Raw genomic sequence first — 20,226 nt, 5'->3', positions numbered from 1 at the left:
ACCTTGAATTTTGGAGTGGCCTGTAAAGCTGAACCTAAATCTCCTTTTGTTTTCCTCCTCAAGCATAGCTGTTTTGTTCTCCTGACAACAAAATTAAATAGCGCAACCTTTGCTACAATAAGTGGGAAACAGAACACAGTATAGGTAAAGAACACATTTGCTGTTTTATTGGTGCCTTGCAGGGCAATAATACTGAAAAAGGGGAATGCAAAAGAAACGAAAACAAAACAAAACAAAACAAAACAAACAAACAAAAAAAAAAACAGGATGGTGGCAACCCACATTGTATTTTTTTAAAGAGTACATCAACTCCTGTTTTTTTTATTTATTGTGGCATGAATGATAACATAAAACCAAAACATGAAAATATACAACTTATATTACACTATGTGTTATGAACAAAATATAAATCTATAACTCTATGTTATATTTACATAATTATTTCTTTTATTAAATTTCAAGTGAGATGGTAGGTTGCACATACTTTGTTTTAAGCTCCAGGCATTTGATTGTCTCTATTTCTTTTTCTATTTTAATTTCACTTGTAAAATCCAAAATGTTAGAAGGAGTAAGAGCTTTAGAGCCAATGGAGCTATATAAATACTGTTTCAGCAAACCAGTGACAAAAACACCGGGGAGTAGAGAAATCAGTCAGTAGAAAAAAAATGAACTTGACATGTTCTTCAATCTGGGAAACTGACAAGTTAAGATAAAGTTGAAAAAATGTAAATATAAACCAAGCTAAACATCCAGCCCATGCCCTGTGAATTGAGGATACACTTGAATCCACATCCAGTGAATTACACACATTTCTTTGCAAAATTGAAGATATGATTCTATCAAGAAGTGGGCAGACAAAAATACTTCCTATCTGATAAATCATGCCCTTAAATGCACAAGATATTATATAGTTGCCATTCATTCTAGCAGATGAATTCTTGCTAAGTAAGGTCTACGTTTCCACGGAGTATAATTATTTTTGATGTTACAAACGTGATGTCAGAGGCTTCTTCGGGGACAATAACAGCTCATCTCTTTGGATTAAAAAGAAAAAGCTCTGAAAATGTGCTGTAAAAAGGTTAAAGACAATTTACTTTCTAAAAAATGATTTAATTAAAGAGAGAGTCTACTGCAGTAACCAAATCTTTGAAATAATGTCTTCGAAGAAAGAATTTCTTCCATATGCATTCATAATAAGAGGATTTGGTTACAAAACTAATTAAATGCTATAATAATAGCTAGTGTTCTTTTCTGGGGGCCTGATTAATACAGCGGAACGGTTAAATAAAGATGTTAAATGCACTTAAAAATCCTATTTTACTAATATAAGGCATGAATAAATTGAAAAAGGATATACTCTGTGTTATTTAGTTGAGCTTAGAAGCAAGTGCCTCAGGTTTTTTTTGTGTGTTTGTTTTGTTTTGTTTTGTTTTTTCCCCTCTTTTCCCCTTTTCCCCACTGCTGGTATTGTTCTTTTGTAAGCTCCCGAGCCCCAGCTCCCCTGCCCGAGGAGGCGGTGGCACGTCGGCCCGCGGCAGCTCCCACACTGGCACCTTGTCTGCCAAGCTCCCAGGGCAAGGGGAGTGAGGCCTCGCTTGGCAGTAGGGCCTCCATGCGCTTGTAGGTTAATACAATCCTAATCTCTTCTAACCTGGTTTGCCTACATGATCTAGGGCAGAGAGCCCAGGGGAAAAAAAAAAAAAAAAAAAAAAAAAGACAAGATCTTTTTGTGTTTTTTTTTGTTTTGTTTTGTTTTGTTTTGTTTTGTTACAGGGCCTCGTCTTCAAACCTGGTCTTCTACTGCCAAAGGATTTATGGGTGCTCTTGCTTTGATCCAGCAAAACCTTAGCACAGTCACAAGTATTTTGCTGATTTGGGACTCTACAGCCTTTTTTTTCTTTTTTCTTTTTCCTTTTTTTTTTTTTTTTTTTTCCTATTTCATCATTGCTGCATCAGTTTTAGCATCCAGATGCAGGAGGCAGATAGTTTGCTACAGCTACCCATTCCAACACCCTGAGCAAACCCTAGGCTCTAGCACAGTCTCTCAGATGGAAACGTGCAGGTAACAAACAGCGTTCATCGGAGCCTTAGCTCAGGCAAACGCAGTAAGTGACAAGGGCAGAGCTCAGTCCTGCCGCCCTCTGGCATGGGACAAACCCTGCCGACTGGGACGGGGTCACCTCTAGAGCATCTTCTGCAGCACTGACATAGTACAGGGCTGAAATTCGGTCCCGTTGAAGTCAAGGAGCCTTTTCTCCATCGACTTCACCGAGGCTGGCTTTCCAGCCTACATGTCCAAGACTTGCTCCAATCATGCCTGCTGCAGTGGCACCTACCTGGAGCTAAAACAAAGTATTCTGGTAGCCCAACATTACACAATTAAACCAGAGAGTCTCTATAATGTGGTGGAAATCAAGCATACAGCAAATGTGAGGTGAACCCACAAGAGTCAGAAGTAATTTGTTCACAAAGACAGGGAACAAATTTAAAAGTTAAAAAGAAAAGAAAAAAAAAAAAGGAGCAAATATCTGTTTTCACATTGTACATAATAATGATATAAAAACAATTGACTATTTTTTTTCCTTCTTATCCAAACAGAGTGCTTCAAAAAAAATTGGCTCTAGAAGACTGGTGTAATTAAATAACTAAAATGAGTGATGAGAGAGCATAAGTTAATTAAGATTGAAAACAACACTCCCATTAATTCACTCCATCATAATAAACATCAGAAGTTGACATGGCTGGGGCCAAAATTAAAATAACAGAAAGAGGAATGGTGTGAGCAAAAGAAGAAGCAATTTGTTTTCATATGTATATATATATATTTATATATATATAAAAAGGCAAGGTGGGGAGGGGTATCCATTTTAAATAGCCTAACAGCTTCGTTTGCTGCACTGCCAAATTAGAACAGAATAAAATAAAGTTAAAAAAGGAAGGAGGGAATAAAATAAATTATACATAATTTACTAATCTGGGAACAGCTGACCATTATTATTATTATTATTATAATTACCATTACAACACTAGCAAGAAGAGGCAGTTCAACTGAACAAAAAAAAAAAAAAAAAAAAAAAAGCAAAATGAAAAAACACAGTCATAAAATACAAACAAAAAGAACCCTCTCTGACATGGAGGATATGATCAGCTACTCCAAGTGTAACTTCAGAGCAAATCTTCTGAGAGAGAGAAAATAGAAAAGAATTTTTGTGAGGCAGAGGTGGACATCAAAAATGGAAAACAAGGAGAAAAATAAAACAGATGTTGCAGGGTAAAACTATCACACGTCCAAACCGCTCGCCAGAGTACTGTCCTAACTCTTCAATGGCATTTGCTTGTTTGCTTTGCACAAGGTCTGCAGAGGTCAAGTTACACTTCAAGTGGTATTCCAGCAGGCAAAGGAAGACCCCACGTCATCCTTCCCAGCACCTCCTGCTACCTGCCCTTTCCACCTGGCACCTAGATTTAAATGGCTGATTACTCTGAGGTCTAAATTTGCCTGATTAAGGAACCATTAGTAAAATCAGTGTTGCCAAGTACTGAAGACCATGTTTCTGGTGAACCTTTGGGCTGGGATCTGGCTGGCACAAAGATACACAGGGCTATTTTCACAAGTTAAAGTGAATGCTTGCAATGAGTCTCTCTAGGAGCAGGTGTTTTCCAGTGAGCCACACAAAGGTGGCATCATCAATTAGAAAACTGATTCAGAGGAAGGCTTTTTTTCTCTGTACGATCCTAAGACTTTCCTTCTCAAGGCAGAGAGGATCTACTGAACAGCTACTGCTTGAAATGAGAGGTAGTTGTTTTGGTTGGTTGGTTGGTTTAGAACTAATGCTTCTGTCTTGCTACATGAACCTGGGTCCTTTCTTTCTAGAGGAATATCTAGAGTGAGGAAATGAGACTCCATGATTCACTTATATTTATATTCTTTTTCTGAAATAAAGTGTAACATTCAGTTACCTTATTGAGATTACAGTAGGCTAACTAACTTCTGCTTGGCATTACGCTTGTGTAAATCTGCCTCCCTCATCCAGTTGCTGTTACCCAAGGAAGGCAAAGCTGCACAAGCAATGTCTCTAAGGGCTCTAGAACAACACTGGAAGTATTACAGCCCAGGAGAAAACTTCTCTACTTGTGAGAGGCAGCAGCGAGGGAAACTTAGCACTGCAAAAGCTGGGGTTCTTAAATGCGTTTTCTGAATATGAAAAGTTCTTCATAGCTATTAGTCTTTCTTCCTACACAAACATCCTACTGATAAAAATGGATTTCTGCAAGTGCAAAGGAGAAAAAATGCCAGTTAAAAAATAAACACAACTGCCTTTTGAATTGGAGATCAGTGTTCAATAACACTGTAGGTACAAGTTCATTAAAACTGGACATCATGGTAACCTAATTCTGCTCAGCAACGAATTAACATTTCCAGCTGCCTGTCCTGTGCTGAACGAATCCTGTTTTGGACAATCCTTTTTTATGTTCTATATGCTGCCACTTGAAGTGTAAATGGAAGGCTCCTTACAGACCAAGTCCTTTGGAGGGTGCAGGATTTCATTCTGGAACATGCTTTTTACTCACAATAGTCCAATATTATTCTTATTAGTACCATAAACACGCACACATGAAAATCCAAGATCATAAAATATTTTTTCTCTAAATTTCTTATGTCTCTCTCTCTCTCTCTCTTTTTTCACCTGAGAATGGCACCTACAGTTTCCTTTGAAAACCAAAACCAAACCCAAAAATATATGTCTAATCTCACCAGCTGCTGGTATATCAGGTTCTTCAAGGGATTGTCTAAGATACAACACTGTCCTAACTTGAGACAGAGCAGGAAGCAAAAGGAAACCAAGAAAAACAAAAACAGAGATCAAACAAAAAAAAGCAATTGGACTAGTTCAGCGCTGTAGTACAAATTTGGCACTTGCTCAAAGACTCAGTATGGTGTGCAACTGATGAAGAGAAGTCCTCTCTTGAAAGGAAATAATTGCTTGTTGGGGTTAACAGAAACAGGCTCCCCACTTCCTTCCTTGCCAGCCACGCATGCCCATACACTCACACACACACACACGCTTCTGACCCAGACATGCCAGGGAGGAGGAGGAGGAGACAGAAGGGGAAAAGGAATTTTGTCTTTTTTTCTTTCCTGTCAGGTGCATTACCAAAAAAAAAAATTATTTCTCTTTAAACTGTAGCACAAAACAACAAAACACATTCACAAGCCACTTGTTGGCACTGTGTACCTGAGTGAGAATTTCTAGAACATTGTAGAACAAACAGCCATAAAGTTTATTTGAAAAAAAAAAATAATAATAATAAAAGGTCGACGGGTAAGACTTCAGTGCTTGGGTATAGCAGCTGAATTACTGGCATTATTTTACCCATAGCTTATATCATTCTGTTGTTGTTGTCGTCGTTGTCTTTGTTTCCTTTCTTCTGAGCCTTTTTTCTTCTGATGCAGGCTGATGTCTATTAGTCAGCTGATGTCCCAACTAGTTAAGACTAACAGTTAAAGTAACAGTCAGTGTATGAGAAAGTTAATGTGCTTGGCCACTGGCAAGGATAAACCAGATGGGGCTTTATTTATTTTTTCTTTTCTCCTTGAAGTCCTGTAGGTCACATGATATTTGGACCCTGATCAGTTGGCTTGCCCCGCGATGTGATTTTCACTGTCACTGCCATAGTCAACATCGGGGTCATCCTCTTCCTCATCATACTCATCGTAGATTTCTCCATTGACGTCCTCGGTCTGCATCTCTTCCTTGATGTGAGGCTCCTCACCTTTGATGCCATAAGTGCTCTGGATGACGGGCATCCCGGGCTCCGGGCTGCTTGAGACGCTCGAGTGCTCGGAGGGCAGGTGTGGGGAAGGCATTCCTGCCATGGCAATGGCTCCTGGGTAAACTACGCCTGCGGTGGCAATGGGAATCTGTGCTTGTTGCCTGCCATGGAGAAAAAATTAAAAGAACATTGGAATACTGGAAGGAACAGAGGGTCCTAAGTATGATAGTAAGCCCATAGCACATGCTCTTGGGGATGCAGAGGGAGCTCCTGTTTGGCCCATGCATGACAACCCTTCTATCAGTATTCCAGATTCAGCGACTGATGCTCTTGAAATGAACAGCAAGCCCAAACCAACTTCACCGCTAAAGAAACCCAACTTTTGTAAACATCTGTAGCTGTACCTGAACTACACAGCTTCAGCTTGCCTACCTGTGATGCGACTTCACTGAGTCAACTGTGTCCCCTAAGCTGCCAGACAAAAGCAAGCACCCTTTCAATTGTGGCCCAACTTAATGAAAACTTGTATTCTGAAAATCCTCCTCTTAGCTCATCATAGTAAGACACTGACAGGACTAGAAATAAAAGTAACACATTGCCAACAGGAAAAATGAAGTGAGGGCTAGGTAGTTTACACAGGAAAGGGGAGATGCTGTAGGGAAGTACCAGTGGATCAGGAGAAAGCCTGACAGTTCTCACTGATGAGGCAGTGTTTGCTCCACACTCATTCAGAGACCTGGCCATTGTTAGGGAGAGGAACAGTGGGTTTTCTGTGGCCAACATGAGCTTACAGGATGATCACTACAGGCCTCCCACTGGAAGGTGATAGTTTCCACAGTGAGTGGCACTTGTGAAAAGCAGAACCTTTGAAGCAGTGTGGATCAAAATTGGGAAAAGCCAGACTTAAAACGGAAGCATGTATTATTTAAACATAAATAAAAAGCAAGCAAGCTACATGAGCATTTCAGAAAATCCTCTATAGGATGCTTTTATACAGCGTCTAAGCCTTGGAAACCTGTCTGCAGTAATGAAAGACGAATTATTCCAGGCCATAGAAATTCCCTTTGCATCAAGAACACTAGCTGCGTTATACCAGTGTTTATTTCCCTGAGAAGCTTCAGGGTCCCAACAAGCCTAGAGGTTTAAAATTCATGCTCCTTTTGTTTCCTTGCTGCATGAAGTAATTCCATTGCAGTAATACTCTTCAGTACATGCTGCACATTGTAATGTCATCAGCGGTGTGTCCATCTGCACTGAAAAGCCTTGCCACAGGAGACAGGGCAGAGTCTCTTGAGATGAACATTCGTAATTAAGAATGAAACCCTCCCCTGTTTCCCTGCCTGGCTGTGCCCTGACTGTACAGTAAGCCCTGCACAGTACAGTGATCCTGAAAGACCTTCCTCTGCCAAAGAGCTTTACATTTGTTTGGAATTGCTAGCTGCATTTTCAGATACTTCCTGCCTGCCATTCAAGCGAGGCCACTGTCAGTGCAATCATTATTTCCTTCTTTCTGAAAAAAGTATAAGTTGTCTCAGCTGAAGACGTGGCTCTTAAAGTAGGGAGCAGGTCTAATTTGCATTTTATTCTTAATTCAGTAGGAAGGCTTTGTTTTTCTGGAGTCAGCATTTCCGTAACAAGATTCAGAACACTTAAATTGCTTTTAATATTTAACAATAGGAATACTTTGCACTTAAATGGTGCTTTTCAGAGTGCTTTCCAAATATTAAATAATTTAAGAATAGTATTTTTCCACTTCTATAGGATGTCCACTCCAGAGGATCAGGTGAGCTTACCATATCACCATTAAAGATGAGGACAGTAAGACCTAAAAGCATTAAGTACAAGAGTTGCAAAAAATGCCCAATCCTTCCCACTCTGAGGCTTTCAGGCAGGTTTTCCATATGTCCAGGTAGCCGGCACAACAAGAGCTCTTAGAAAACCCCATCATTTTCTTTGGTGCCTGAGCAGGAGCTGCATTTGTGTTTGGAAGTTTAGCCCTATATGATCCGTGCAGGGTGATGCAGCAGATGGGGAACCAAAACCAGGAATGCAACTGCAGTGCTGGGACTCCCAGCATCAAACACTGATCCCACTGCGGTCACTGGCCACTTTGTCAGTAACTTCTATGAAGATTTCACCCCAGGTTCTGTGCTCTGATGCCCCTGTGCAAATTATCTCCAGAAATGTCTTGATTTCAATGTCAGCCTTGTTTGGAAAGCTAAATAATATGCAGAGCGTTACAAGGTTAATTTTTTTCCCATGATGAAGCATGCATGTTAACCAGATAAGCAGTGTTTTGGGGGCTCTGTTGCCACCTATTCTTTTTCCAGAGGGCCCCCCTCCTCTTTTTTTAATCTCTTGATGCCAAATGTTGGCTGACTTCCCTGTGTTTGTTTCAGTGCTTACCATTGGGATCACTGGACCTGCCAGCGCCACAAGGTTAAGCAGCTCAAATTTCTCTGCTGAGCAGCTTATTATAACAATGCACACTGTAGCTGTTTAAAACACAGTCTGATGACACTTAACAGTTGCTGGACAGATATTCTCTCCTTTATTGCTACTTCTAGCTGTTAACTAAAGAGATGTGCAGCTCAGTTCAGTTCTTATTAAAGTGATTCCAAATTCAGCCTGAGATGAAACAGAACACAAATTCCATTATTTCTGATGCTTGATTCTGTTGCCATTTTTGCTTTTTATTTATTTATTTTTTTTAGACCAATACGTGGACTTTAATTTTCTGGAGTGAATACAGAAATACTGCAGAATATTTGATTACTTCTGATCCTTTCAATCTACAGTAATCAAAACCAAGTAGAATTTCCAGAGAGAAAAGACATGTGAGTTTTCCAGGCAGATTTTAGTTTAATCATATCAAGCTGATCTATTAAGAGTTTACTTGAACCAGTCTTCAAATTTATACTCAACACAAAGCATTTAGCTTAGCGAATTGGAAGACACTCCCTAATATGACAAATGCCATCGTGATGAACAATGGAGATAACTTCATGCCTGATATTCAAGTCCATATTCCAGCTCAAGTTCAATATGTTCAGCATTCCTTTTACAGACCACTTGCAATAGATCATACTGAATGCAAACTAGTATTTTTGGCTTTTGGACTAATAGATACTACCATAGATCCATTCAGATACTGTGTCTGAGGTCCAATAATAAAGTAGTGCTTATAAGACTTTATTAGAAGACTTAGATTTCATTGGAAAATCTTAAGTTTTTTTTTTTTCTTCTTTTGCATGATCAGAGTGGAAAGGAGACAGTTGGCTGAAACTGTAAGATGAACATATAGGAGAGCCAACAAAAAATCCCTAGCTGCCTAACTTCCTCCTGGAACACATTGTTTTAAAGTATAAGCTTCACATTCCGTTAGCAATATATAATGTTCTTGCCAATAAAATATAACATTTACCACAGTGAATTAAGAATTCTCCCTGAAATATATATATATATATTTGCTGAAATGAGTGTTAGTTTTTAAAGGTCCCATACCCAACATTAAAATACTGCCTCATCTCCTGGCGTCTGTTGCGCATTATAGCCTTGTACTCGCCAATGCGTAATTTTTTGCCATCTACAAGGCAGGTACGCTTCGGCCTTGGCTTGTATTTGTAGTCTGGGTATTTCTCCAGGTGCTGTTTGCTGAGTCGGGCCTGTTCCTCATAGTATGGCTGCTTCTCTAGGTTTGTCATAGCTTTCCAGCGAGATCCTGTCACACACACACACACAAAAAAAAAAAAAAAAAAAAAAAAAAAAAAAGAAAGAACAAGAAATGAGGTTCTACTCATCCACAAGCACTAAAAGGCAGAGAAGCAAGTAGGTCACTTGGAACAAGATACTGACAGTCATATTGCTTTGGGCTGGGAATCTGTCATAGCTTCTAGACAAGGGTCAGGTCTTGTTTGCATTTCACTGGTAAACCTCTTGAGTATGGCCATGAGGCAGACAGAGATGGTACTCAAAGCTTTCACTCACTATTTTACTGAAACTTTTCTAGATGATGATGTTTTTCAGATGATCAATAAGAATAACATCCTGATAATGAGCAGATCCTGACACTTTTGAGAAAGCTAGGCTGTGTATTTTAGTGGAATAGTCAGAGAACCCTCAGGTACATCAAGCCTACTCTACTGAGACCTTCCTTTGACCATGGTCTTGTTTTCACCTCCTCTTCTAGATGAGGCAGTAATCCCAGTTGCTGCGATCCGATTGCTGTGTTTCACCATAGCTGGATCAGGAATAAACTCTGGATATGCACGTCTACAGCTTAGTCTTTCATTATAAATAACTTATCTTTCTAGTTGCCACGTACATGAACAGCAGAACATGAATTGATCATAGATGGGATGCTGCTGGGTACAGGAGCCTGCAAAGATCCTGAAGCAATGACTCTAACAGCTGTAAGTTATCCCATATGTCTCAGTGGGGTGTTAACTCCAAGACCAAGTCCTAGTGAGCACTGCCAGCTCCAACTTAACAAAGAATTTAGTATGTGTCATGAAGGGAAGAGCACTGGAATACCGGCACACCTCTCCATGGAGCTGCAGTATAGCTTGATTGCTGGCAGGCTGGCTTCTGACCAGGCTGGTTTTTCTTCCTATGCTAATGTGGATATTTGAACTAGGGAAATAAAGACTTCTTTTTCTTTTTTTTTTTTTTTTCAAATACCTCCTGAAATTTATAAACTAATATTGTTTAAAGGATATAGCATGGAAGCAGAAAGAAAAGTTTCTTGAGTTAGTTATCCTATTTTATTTTTCCATGGACTATATAAATGCTTCAGGGTATGATACATTTCAAAAGAACGGGAATGGTCCAAGCCGTGAAACATGTGGCCTAGAAGGAAAACTTTATTGGAAAATAGTCCATTTTCCCAATGGGAGAAAAAAAAAAAAAAAAAGTTTGAACAGTTTCTCAATTTAATTGGCCCATAATATCATATGTCATACTTGACTTCCTCTTTGTCTTCATTTTTTATGGTTATTCATCCTGTACTTAGCTCATGCTATTACTCAGGCTGGTCTTAGCTCACTGTGTACCCAAGACTTTCACCACAGAGTTATCCCTTCCTGGCCGAGAAAATAGTTTGCTTCCCTCCAGAAAAGCCCCTTCTGATTATTGACACCATTTTCCCCAGTGCTCTTTGAATCTTTGGTCCAAGCTGCAGTTTGGGCTTCTGGTGCTAAGGGTTACCCAACTTTGCCTCACAATGACAGACAAGTGATTGGAAATCATGCTGTCCTTATTCAGTGGTGCAACAATGGACAACCTTTTTATAGCAAACATTACTGTGGAGTCAAAAACATCATTTTTTTTTCACTTATAAGATGGAGAAATCCTCCAGCTAGTTCTGGAATGGGAGACAGTTCAATGCTTCTGCTAATTGTTATTAGCTTAGGCGTAGCATCATATCAGCATGAATGGATTGTTTCTAAGATTTGACCTGAAACTCCTGCGTGGTGCTTCATATGCCAAACAGACTTGGTAGCTCAGCACAAGCATCCCTGACATGGCTCTGTGTTAAGACAGGGTAGCAAAACTCTGCCTACAGAATCATGGTCAGCAGCTTTGTCTCCTGCAGGGAAATTATCCCATGCTTTTTCTGGCAGAGGGAGTGACTAGAAAAAGTGACACCAGCTTCCCACTTGTAGTGCCTCCAAGATTTCAGGCTAAATGACATAGTGATAAACATGTGGAGACTGCCAAGACACTGAACACCTACTAATGCTGGCTTAGTGTGCAAGATGGAAACATAGATAGGGCTTGTGTTGAATGATGTCAAAAATTCAGGGTAAAGCTTATACAGCTCTCACAGGAAGATGTAGGTCTACTTCCAAATTCTACCTCTTAGACAACAGCACATTGGCTTTTTAGTGTATGAAGAAAATAATGAAATTTTGTCTAAATCTAGAGTCCTCTAACCACAAACAAGTCCTGGTGGCTTAAAAAAACACCCCAGCCCCATTTCCTACTGATGAAACAGTTTTTATTTATGAATAGCAAAGCTGAAAACCTCACCGACTTTAAACAAATCTTGACATTTGTTTTACATGCTGTGAAGGGACCTGCAGCTCAGGGACTGAGTAATAGTCACGTATGTTCTGAGAGCAACACACAGAAAGGTAGAAATTGAAATCAGTTTTTGCAAACTTTTCATGAAAATGTTCTGTCTCAGCACAATTCCTCTTCCACTGTCTTATGTTGCTGCAATCCTACACGACGACCTAAACAGGCAGATTCCTACCCCCTCATCTGAAAAGATCTGTAAATAGTGGATGCAGTTAGGCAAACACAAGTCTTTGCAGGATCAGGGCCATAAAAACTGAAATTTTGATACATAATATTTGTACATGGAGTTACACATATAATATTTATACATAAATGTCATTTGTTATGTTTTTCCTTCCTAAGCTGCAAACTCAATGCAACAAAAATCCTGGCAGTCTCACCTCTCTTCCTAGCAAATTTTTAATAGCTGCCTTCTGCAGTGATACCTACTCTTACTATGACTATATTGTTTTTGCAAAATACACTAAATATAATTTACTAGTATGTTTTGAACTATCATAAATAATTAAACAAACAGTGCTGTCAAAATAAATTCTGAAAATGGGCATATTTTCTGACGATAAATCCTATTTTTTTTACATTTTAGCATTTTCATTTATTTTCTTACTAGTATACAAAATCCAAGCAGTTCTCTAACTGGTCTTAAATGTGAACTTTGGAAATTCTGAAGAACATACTATTCTGATCCTGACATTTGCATGTGCAGGCAGGCTACGTTAAGAGTGAGTATCAATAATCAGCAGACTAAAACTGGTTGAAAATCGCTTGTGTTTGGACAAAAAATATTTGCAATACCTTTATCTGCGATTATTTTTTATGTCAATAAACACATGCATGCAGACATGGGTACCTATGCCTAGTGTAAACCCGAGCCCAAATAAGGTGTAATTGAAAAATCTTGATTTTTTTTTTTTTTTTTTAAGGAAAGATTTACACTCTTTGGTGAGCTTTCTGCTTACCATCTGTGTTTGAAAGCTTTGAGTGGGTCAAGTATGCAAGGCTTTTCTCCGTGACTACAAAAACATGAGCCCATCCCCTCCCTGTATGCATACATAATGACAGGCAGGATTCTCACACAGCTCTCCCCGATCTGCTGGCTGAAGTGATTAGAAAATAAATGCTGAAATTACTAGACATTGCAGCACCAAACGTGGCTCCTGCCCCCAACATGAGCTAGGACAGTTTAGAACTGTGACAACGTGAAGCTTGTACAGGGCCAATGAGGACAGCCAGATATCCGAGTCCAGCACCGGCAGCTACAGACAGCCATGCACCTACCAATGCACATGCACTTGTGCTCGGGTGCACACACGTGTGCTCTCAGTGGGGTTCACAGCTCTGCTGACCATTGATTTTGAGCCAGGCCTCTGTCGAGAATCTTCTGCTCTTTGTAATACTTCCTAATTTTTAGTCCACAGGACTGGTATCTTTCAATCTGGGTATCTGCATCGGGCTGCTTTTGTGTTTAAAAAAATACTTGCACACACACAAGCACATATATAATGTATAGGTATGCATATACGCATGTATTCACACACATATGCATCTGTGAGAGAATTTCTGAAGGTACTGTCTAACTTCTTTTCTTAATCTCCTTATGCAAATTTCTCAGTGAAATTAATTAAAATATTTACAAAAATATCTAAACAATGCATTATTAAATTGATAGGGTCCAGCAGACCCACTTTAGCACTTTTTTTAACAATTTACTAAAAAAAATCATTATCCACAAATTTAAGTTGCAATGAACAGATGGATGACAAACGTATGCACAGATGAATTTAGTGACAAATCCATGTATCTAATTTTTATGCTCAAAACATAATACCACAGTGTCAAACATAATCCCTAGAGAATGCTAGTGCTGGGAAGGGCATCTCCTCTCATTTTACTACAAAAATGACCCTTGATGGGTGACAACTCCATCTAAGCCACTCTTAGTGACAATGAGCTCTCTGACCTCAATGTGCAGCAGCACTGCTAAAAAATGGTAAGGAAAAATTGTGGATTTCTAATAAAGAGCCCCTAATACAGGCTGAACTGTAAGTTTCTGGCTGCTCACCCTATGTCAGTTAACAGAGAGCTCCCTGCTGACTTCAAAAGGTTGGCCTTTTGCAATTGAGGGGAGACCTTTGCAACGTTCCTGTCAGGAAAGAAGGCATCAGGGCATCCCTCTCTTTTGCAGAGGAGGAATAGAAAAAATCAAATGTGATGCTGGAAAGAAATAGAAGCATCATCTCTTCCTGCTTTAAACCTTGCTTTTCCCCATATCTGGCAGCAAAACAGTAAAGAGTTTGGAGTCAGCTATACTGTCTGTCACCTCAACAGGATCTGTAATGAATTTGCACATTTTACTCCAACTACTGTATATCTAATCAGAAAAAGATGTCCCCATATCTCCCTGATCTAGCGCCAAATAGTAAAAGGTGATTCCTTATGTTAACAATTTCAGCAGAATGGCTTATTAAAACCAGATTTTAGGGTATTATAAAATGCTTAGAAGCCCTTTAAAATGTCAACCAGGATCCCCAGAGACTGCGTAAAATGTCAGCCCAGCTCAAGCGCCTGTTTTAAGCAGAATGAATTAGCAGCGTGCTGTCGGAGGTTGTTATCCAAAACAATCAGTTAAGAGGGAAAACATCAAGCTCTCTTTGTACTTTCTATATGAAAAGGGCCATTCAGAATGATCTTGTAGATTTTTGAAGCTGATTATTTAAAAACAGGTTTAACCAGGACCACTCTCAATTTAGAAACAGACCAAAACTATTACTGCCCTGTCCTCAGACTAATCACATCATACACCTGTAACCAGTATAATCCCTTTTAACCAGTATATGGTTATTTTACCAGCAACATAACCTATTTAGCCTTCTAATCCTGCTCCCATAACTAATCTAATCATCTTGTACCACCCTTTTAATCATGGGTTAATGTCATCATGTCTTCCATCCATAGCCAATGCATTCTGCCTCTGACCAATTTTTTCTCATTTCCACTTGCCCCCTGCTAACTTTTCATAACACCACCCTAATCAGGATGAACTTCGAACCCCTGACCAGACTAAACTCAGCACATTACCAACCCTGCAACTGGTTAATGGTGCCATTGTAATTGCCTTACATCTTTGTAAAGCTAGCCAAACCTGTAGCCCAGGTAAATGGGGCCCCTGCTTAAGCTTTTACCCACTGGCATGATGGATGTTTAGTTTCTGTAACACAGTATGTGTTGGTAAAAATGCACCATTTCTGACGTGGTCACTTTTATATATATATTTTTTTTCCCCTGCAGAAGAGTAATTCAGTGGCCTCAACAATCCTCAGTTATTCACCTTCTGTATCATTCAGCATTCCACGGAGGAATAACTCAGGACAGCATGTGGTCCTGGGAATCTGAGCAAGCAGTAAAAAGTTGGAAAACTATGGCATGAAATTTGGTATATGTTGCTCACGACAAAACTGCTTGAGATGTGAAGAGTTAAGGATATGGAAATTAGTTCTGATGTTTCTTTTTTGATTTCAGAATTCTTTTCAGAATGTTTAGAATAAAAGCAGCTTGTGATAGAGATCATGCACTGAAGGGAAATTTAATATAACAGGAACATAATAAAAATAATTTAAAACTGTTAGTGTATAAAATAAAAATGTATTTTAGGATCTTTCCTCAGTGGCCATTGCTTTGAACAGAAAGTGCTAAAGCACACATCAAATACTGTAGTGTGCTACCCCATAGAATCTAGGTAGATGAAATACATGGACAAATACATAACAGCAGTCATTTTGTGCTTGTTCAACAGCCTAATGAAATGAGCTAACCAGTTTTATCCATTCAGTTCACGTTTTTGCACCCAAACCACTACCACAATCTGAGTAATTACAAAGTCACGAGAGCACGTCAGGTTATGGTTAATGTATAGCACCGGGCAGCATGGTGGAAGTTTGTGTAGCTGCTGTCCTTGTCCAGTCATTAAGCAGCTAAGTAGAGAGTCTAGAGACAGTAACTCAGTTGTGTCAGATGCTCAGTTCTATTCCACCAAAAGTGCTGAGTTTTGCTACAGGAAGAACAGTGCTCTATCAATCTTACCTAGTATCTTGCTGATATTGGAGTTGTGCATGTCAGGGAAGGCTTGAAGGATCTTCCTCCGTTCATCTTTAGCCCACACCATGAATGCATTCATAGGGCGCTTGATATGGGGCTCATTACTACCACGCCCTCTGGATTCCCGATAAATTCTAGATTCTGAAACTCCTGCACTTCCTAAAAAGAAAGAGAAAAGCATTCCCAACTATGTTTCATCATACAGCTGCTTCTGCCATCAATAACCTAAGTCAGGTGCTGCACATTAAATGAGTCAGTGTTCACAACAGGTTAATGGTGTTTCTTTTACTTGTAGCAGTAGGAAATACTGTATATTGTATGACTAATTTTTAGTTATTCTATTGATTCAGTATCACATAGTATAGACTTGATGAAGTGTTCCCATTGTTTTTTAACATAAAACATTGAACAGCTTTCCTAAGACATCTTTTACTACTTAATAACCTAAAATCAACACTTACCAATGTAAATTTTCTTCTTACTTTCTTCCTTTGTTGTTTACAGAAGGTGATGGCAATGGTGTGATGTATGACAACATGAAGTGTTTCTTCTTAAGCAAATCTCTAACTAACAATTGAACACTTGCACATCTGCCTGTTTTTATGCTTACCCCTTCATAACAACATAAGCAACAGCAGAGAAAGAAAAGAACATTAAGCCTGCTTCATCAAATCCAAACAAATTCCCACAGATGCAGAATGTGCACTATCCATTGATGATCAGGTCTGTAATTCATGGATTTACCATATGATCGCATCCCACATTTATTTGCTTCTTCTATTCACTTTCACCACAGAAATACATTTTTGGTCCTGCCTTGAGATGTACAGCATACAAAAGAGAAGGCTAAAAATCACCTCCAGACTTAAAACACCATATGAGGAATCATTTTTCCCTCCCTTGTTCCATAGCCACTTATTGCTAACCCCTTTAACTACTCAGAGACCTCCAAAACACTTGGATTGTCCCCCATATCCCAAAGATATGTACATATAAAACTAGAAACAAGGATAAGCCATGTGTACTGACCATCAGAATCTCCACTCATGTTGAAATCCATCATCGCGTGGCTAAACTTCCCGTCTTCACTCTGTTTTACTGCCAGCTGCTGAGTCAGGGTCTCCAGTGATGTTTTGTCCTATATGGGGAAGATGGCAGGATTTGGATCAGGAAAATCATTAACTATTGTAACCGCAAAGGTTGTAGGTAATGTAGAAGGTTGATGGGGAAGCTGCATAACAATTAATTCACAGCAGTTTACTGAGCCAGGTATTTAAGAATACATCATACTATTTTTTTTGGAAGCAGTATGGTTGCAGACTCTACCAAGACTTTTTTAAAACATGCTTATTAGCTTGTGATGAGCTAACTTCATAGTGTTGAAAAGATTGGTTTAGCTGAGCATGATAAAATTGGATGCACATCTGAAGAATACTTCAGCTCCCTGTGTCCCTGGGACTGCAAAGCTGGACTGGAAGTTTAGATGATACACGCTCTTGTGCAACATATTTATTGTTTTACTCTATTTCCAGCCTGAACTCAAAGTGCAGAGACATGGGTAACTTTGCCCTTTTTCTTTTTTAAAAGGCGGTATTTTAGGAAGCAACCACAGGGGGAAAAACCCAAGAACTTTAAATTGAACTTATTCAGGCCTCAGGAAAGGGTCAGCCTGGACTGAACATGATACTTAGGCAGTGGTTTGTGTTCCTGTTCAGACAGTTTTGCCCAACCCTCCTAACAGCCCGTCCGTCATTCACATACTCAGAACTATCTGTGAACCCTGGATTGCAACAGGCTAGTGCGTGCTGCCAATTAATCTGTCAGGCTGCAGTGGTGTCTACAGACATTGCCAGAAAAACATGCCAGGGCAATTAATTCCAATGTTCTCTTCAAAATACCTCTTTTCGTTCTGCATTGTTGGACTTTACAAATACAAAGGTGTTCCATTTTCCAACTGTTTTTGTTTTCCCTGTGTACATTACTCATAAACATTCTATCTTCCTGACAATCATATGTTTAAAAATAAATCTTTCAGGAAAGCAATACTAACATTTCAAAATGTTAGGCACTGTGCCTTTGCAAAGCTACGAAAATGACATGATGCTGAATTATAATAAAGTGGCTCCAGTTGAAAAAAATCTTTTGAGCTTCTTCCTGAAAGAAAGATTGCTGTTTTGTTGATCTGTTTCACTCCTGAAGACTGTAAAAGATCAACAAACAAAAAAACTTTCAGATTTCACACGGCAACCGGAGACTTTACAACTATTCTGTATAGCCTAATAATGTCACTGGGTAGTATTATAGAAGAAAACAGAAAAGAGAACAATATGAATACAGAAACGCTCCCCTCAATGTGATGTCCCTGCATCTGCAATTCAAAGAACAGTTCAAATTCACGTAAGTCATTTTCCAAAGATTTTCTTGAGAGATTTAGAAATGAGGCTAATCTGCTCAAGTGGCTAGGCTCGCACAGTTTAGGGAACATTAGGTTAAATTTCTTTCCCCTCACACTCACTTTCATTATGGATCACTTTTGTGCTCTGTCTATAACCAGATAAATCACTGCTGAAACAGTGCAAGATGGATTATCCTCCTGGTTTTTGCAAGAAAATCCCATGTGGCAGAGTCAGTCTATCACAAGCAAGTGGCTTTTGGTAACATTTCCCAGGCACAGCAGATCCAGAAAGCCTGGAGAAGCTTCAAATAAACACCTGAACTTTTCAGGCACTTAGCTTTACTAAAATCTTTGGTTTAGTGGTTTAACTTAGCTCTCATTTTCAAAGCAGCCTGTGAGCAGACAAAACGTCAGGAATAAATTGACTTTGTATCTCTTCCAAATGGATCTCAGATACACAATGCAAGTCAACAGTTCTTCCTCCAAAAAATCTATTTGCCGTCAACTTCATAACGATAGAGCTCACAAATTTGTATGTCAGCAATCATTTAAAAATGTTGCCACCAATCTCAAATATAAAAGAACATCTCCTCTTGTTTGGTATGCCATGGGGGAGGGGAGCTATTCTGTTGCAGATTTTTCTTGAATCATGTATAAACCTCTTAGAGAAACAGAGCTGAGAGCGCAAAGGGCACAGGCTTAACAGCTTTTTCTTTATGCAGTAAGCGCAGCTGTTGAAGTCAGAGGCAGTCACATTCAGAACCACACTCTCCCTACATGATCTGATTGAGTCTTAAGGTCAGCGAATACTCTGGCATGCTGTCTGCAAGGTACGCACTGGGTACGGCTCATTTATCAGAGTTTGACTTAACAAGCCTACAGATGCTCCACTGCTATCCATCTTGTGAAAAGTTTTGCATTTTGAGGTACAGCCACGCTGGATGAAGTGAGAGAGTGAAGTCATGATGGAAGAAGGAAGGGAAGGGAAGGGAAGGGAAGGGAAGGGAAGGGAAGGGAAGGGAAGGGAAGGGAAGGGAAGGGAAGGGAAGGGAAGGGAAGGGAAGGGAAGGGAAGGGAAGGGAAGGGAAGGGAAGGGAAGGGAAGGGAAGGGAAGGGAAGGGAAGGGAAGGGAAGGGAAGGGAAGGGAAGGGAAGGGAAGGGAAGGGAAGGGAAGGGAAGGGAAGGGAAGGGAAGGGAAGGGAAGGGAAGGGAAGGGAAGGGAAATCAGAGTGACACTGAGCACATGGGCTGCACTGCTCACCTGCAGTGCTTGGAGGTGGCTCTCTGGACAGCTGAAACATGGGGGAGCAGAAAAACACCCTTTCAGCACAGTGCTAATTTACTCCTTGCTACTTAAACACACAGAATGATAACATAGTTCAATCCCTTTCTCTAAGGTGGCAGTTAAAAAGAACTTCTGCAAAATGTTGCTCTTGAAACAGAGGATGCAAAAACAGCCAGATGTACTCTTCTGTACTAATGCTTAAAAATATTGAAGTTTAAAAAAATATCAGGCAAAGATAAGTTTAAGGACTGCTCTTTCCTAGACCTATACAACAACACTGGAGAACAGAAAGTCTCAGTGATGCTCTGGCAGGATGCAAAAGCCCGACTATGTGAGCAGAGTGCTGATTTCCTGTCTTATGCTCTTCCTACAAAATACACTGCAGCTGATTTTCCCCAATCCCAATGTACAAAAGCACTTTAAAAATTATAAAAAACCTGAAAGGGGCTAAGCAGCACTCCCATGTTGTTTTGCTTGAATGTGCTCAGTTGATGGGTTACTGCTTTCCATTTGATAGAAACCTCTTGCTAGCTTTCCTAGAAATCCTTTCGGTTTATAGAGAAAGTATTTATGGAAGCTCAAACAAACAAAGGAA

At 39.6% G+C, this 20,226-nt stretch overlaps 1 protein-coding gene across 1 annotated transcript in view; it reads right to left on the bottom strand.

The window, feature by feature from the left end:
• Positions 1–5,330: 5,330 nt before the first annotated feature.
• The window catches only part of SOX5 (SRY-box transcription factor 5), a 290,578-nt gene continuing 275,682 nt past the window's right edge, over positions 5,331–20,226 (bottom strand). Inside the window, exons 12-15 of the mRNA XM_084290955.1 lie at positions 16,981–17,089; positions 15,937–16,110; positions 9,280–9,496; positions 5,331–5,936 (exon numbers count right to left, since the gene is read on the bottom strand). Coding sequence (XP_084147081.1) covers positions 5,633–5,936; positions 9,280–9,496; positions 15,937–16,110; positions 16,981–17,089 — 804 coding nt within the window. The 3' untranslated portion in view covers positions 5,331–5,632. The remainder of the gene's footprint in view (positions 5,937–9,279; positions 9,497–15,936; positions 16,111–16,980; positions 17,090–20,226) is intronic.

The sequence above is a fragment of the Netta rufina genome (assembly GCF_964035555.1).
Source record: "Netta rufina genome assembly, chromosome: 1".
Lineage (NCBI taxonomy): Eukaryota > Metazoa > Chordata > Aves > Anseriformes > Anatidae > Netta > Netta rufina.
Note: the sequence above shows the minus strand (reverse complement) of the source record. Positions and strands in the feature narration are given on the sequence as shown.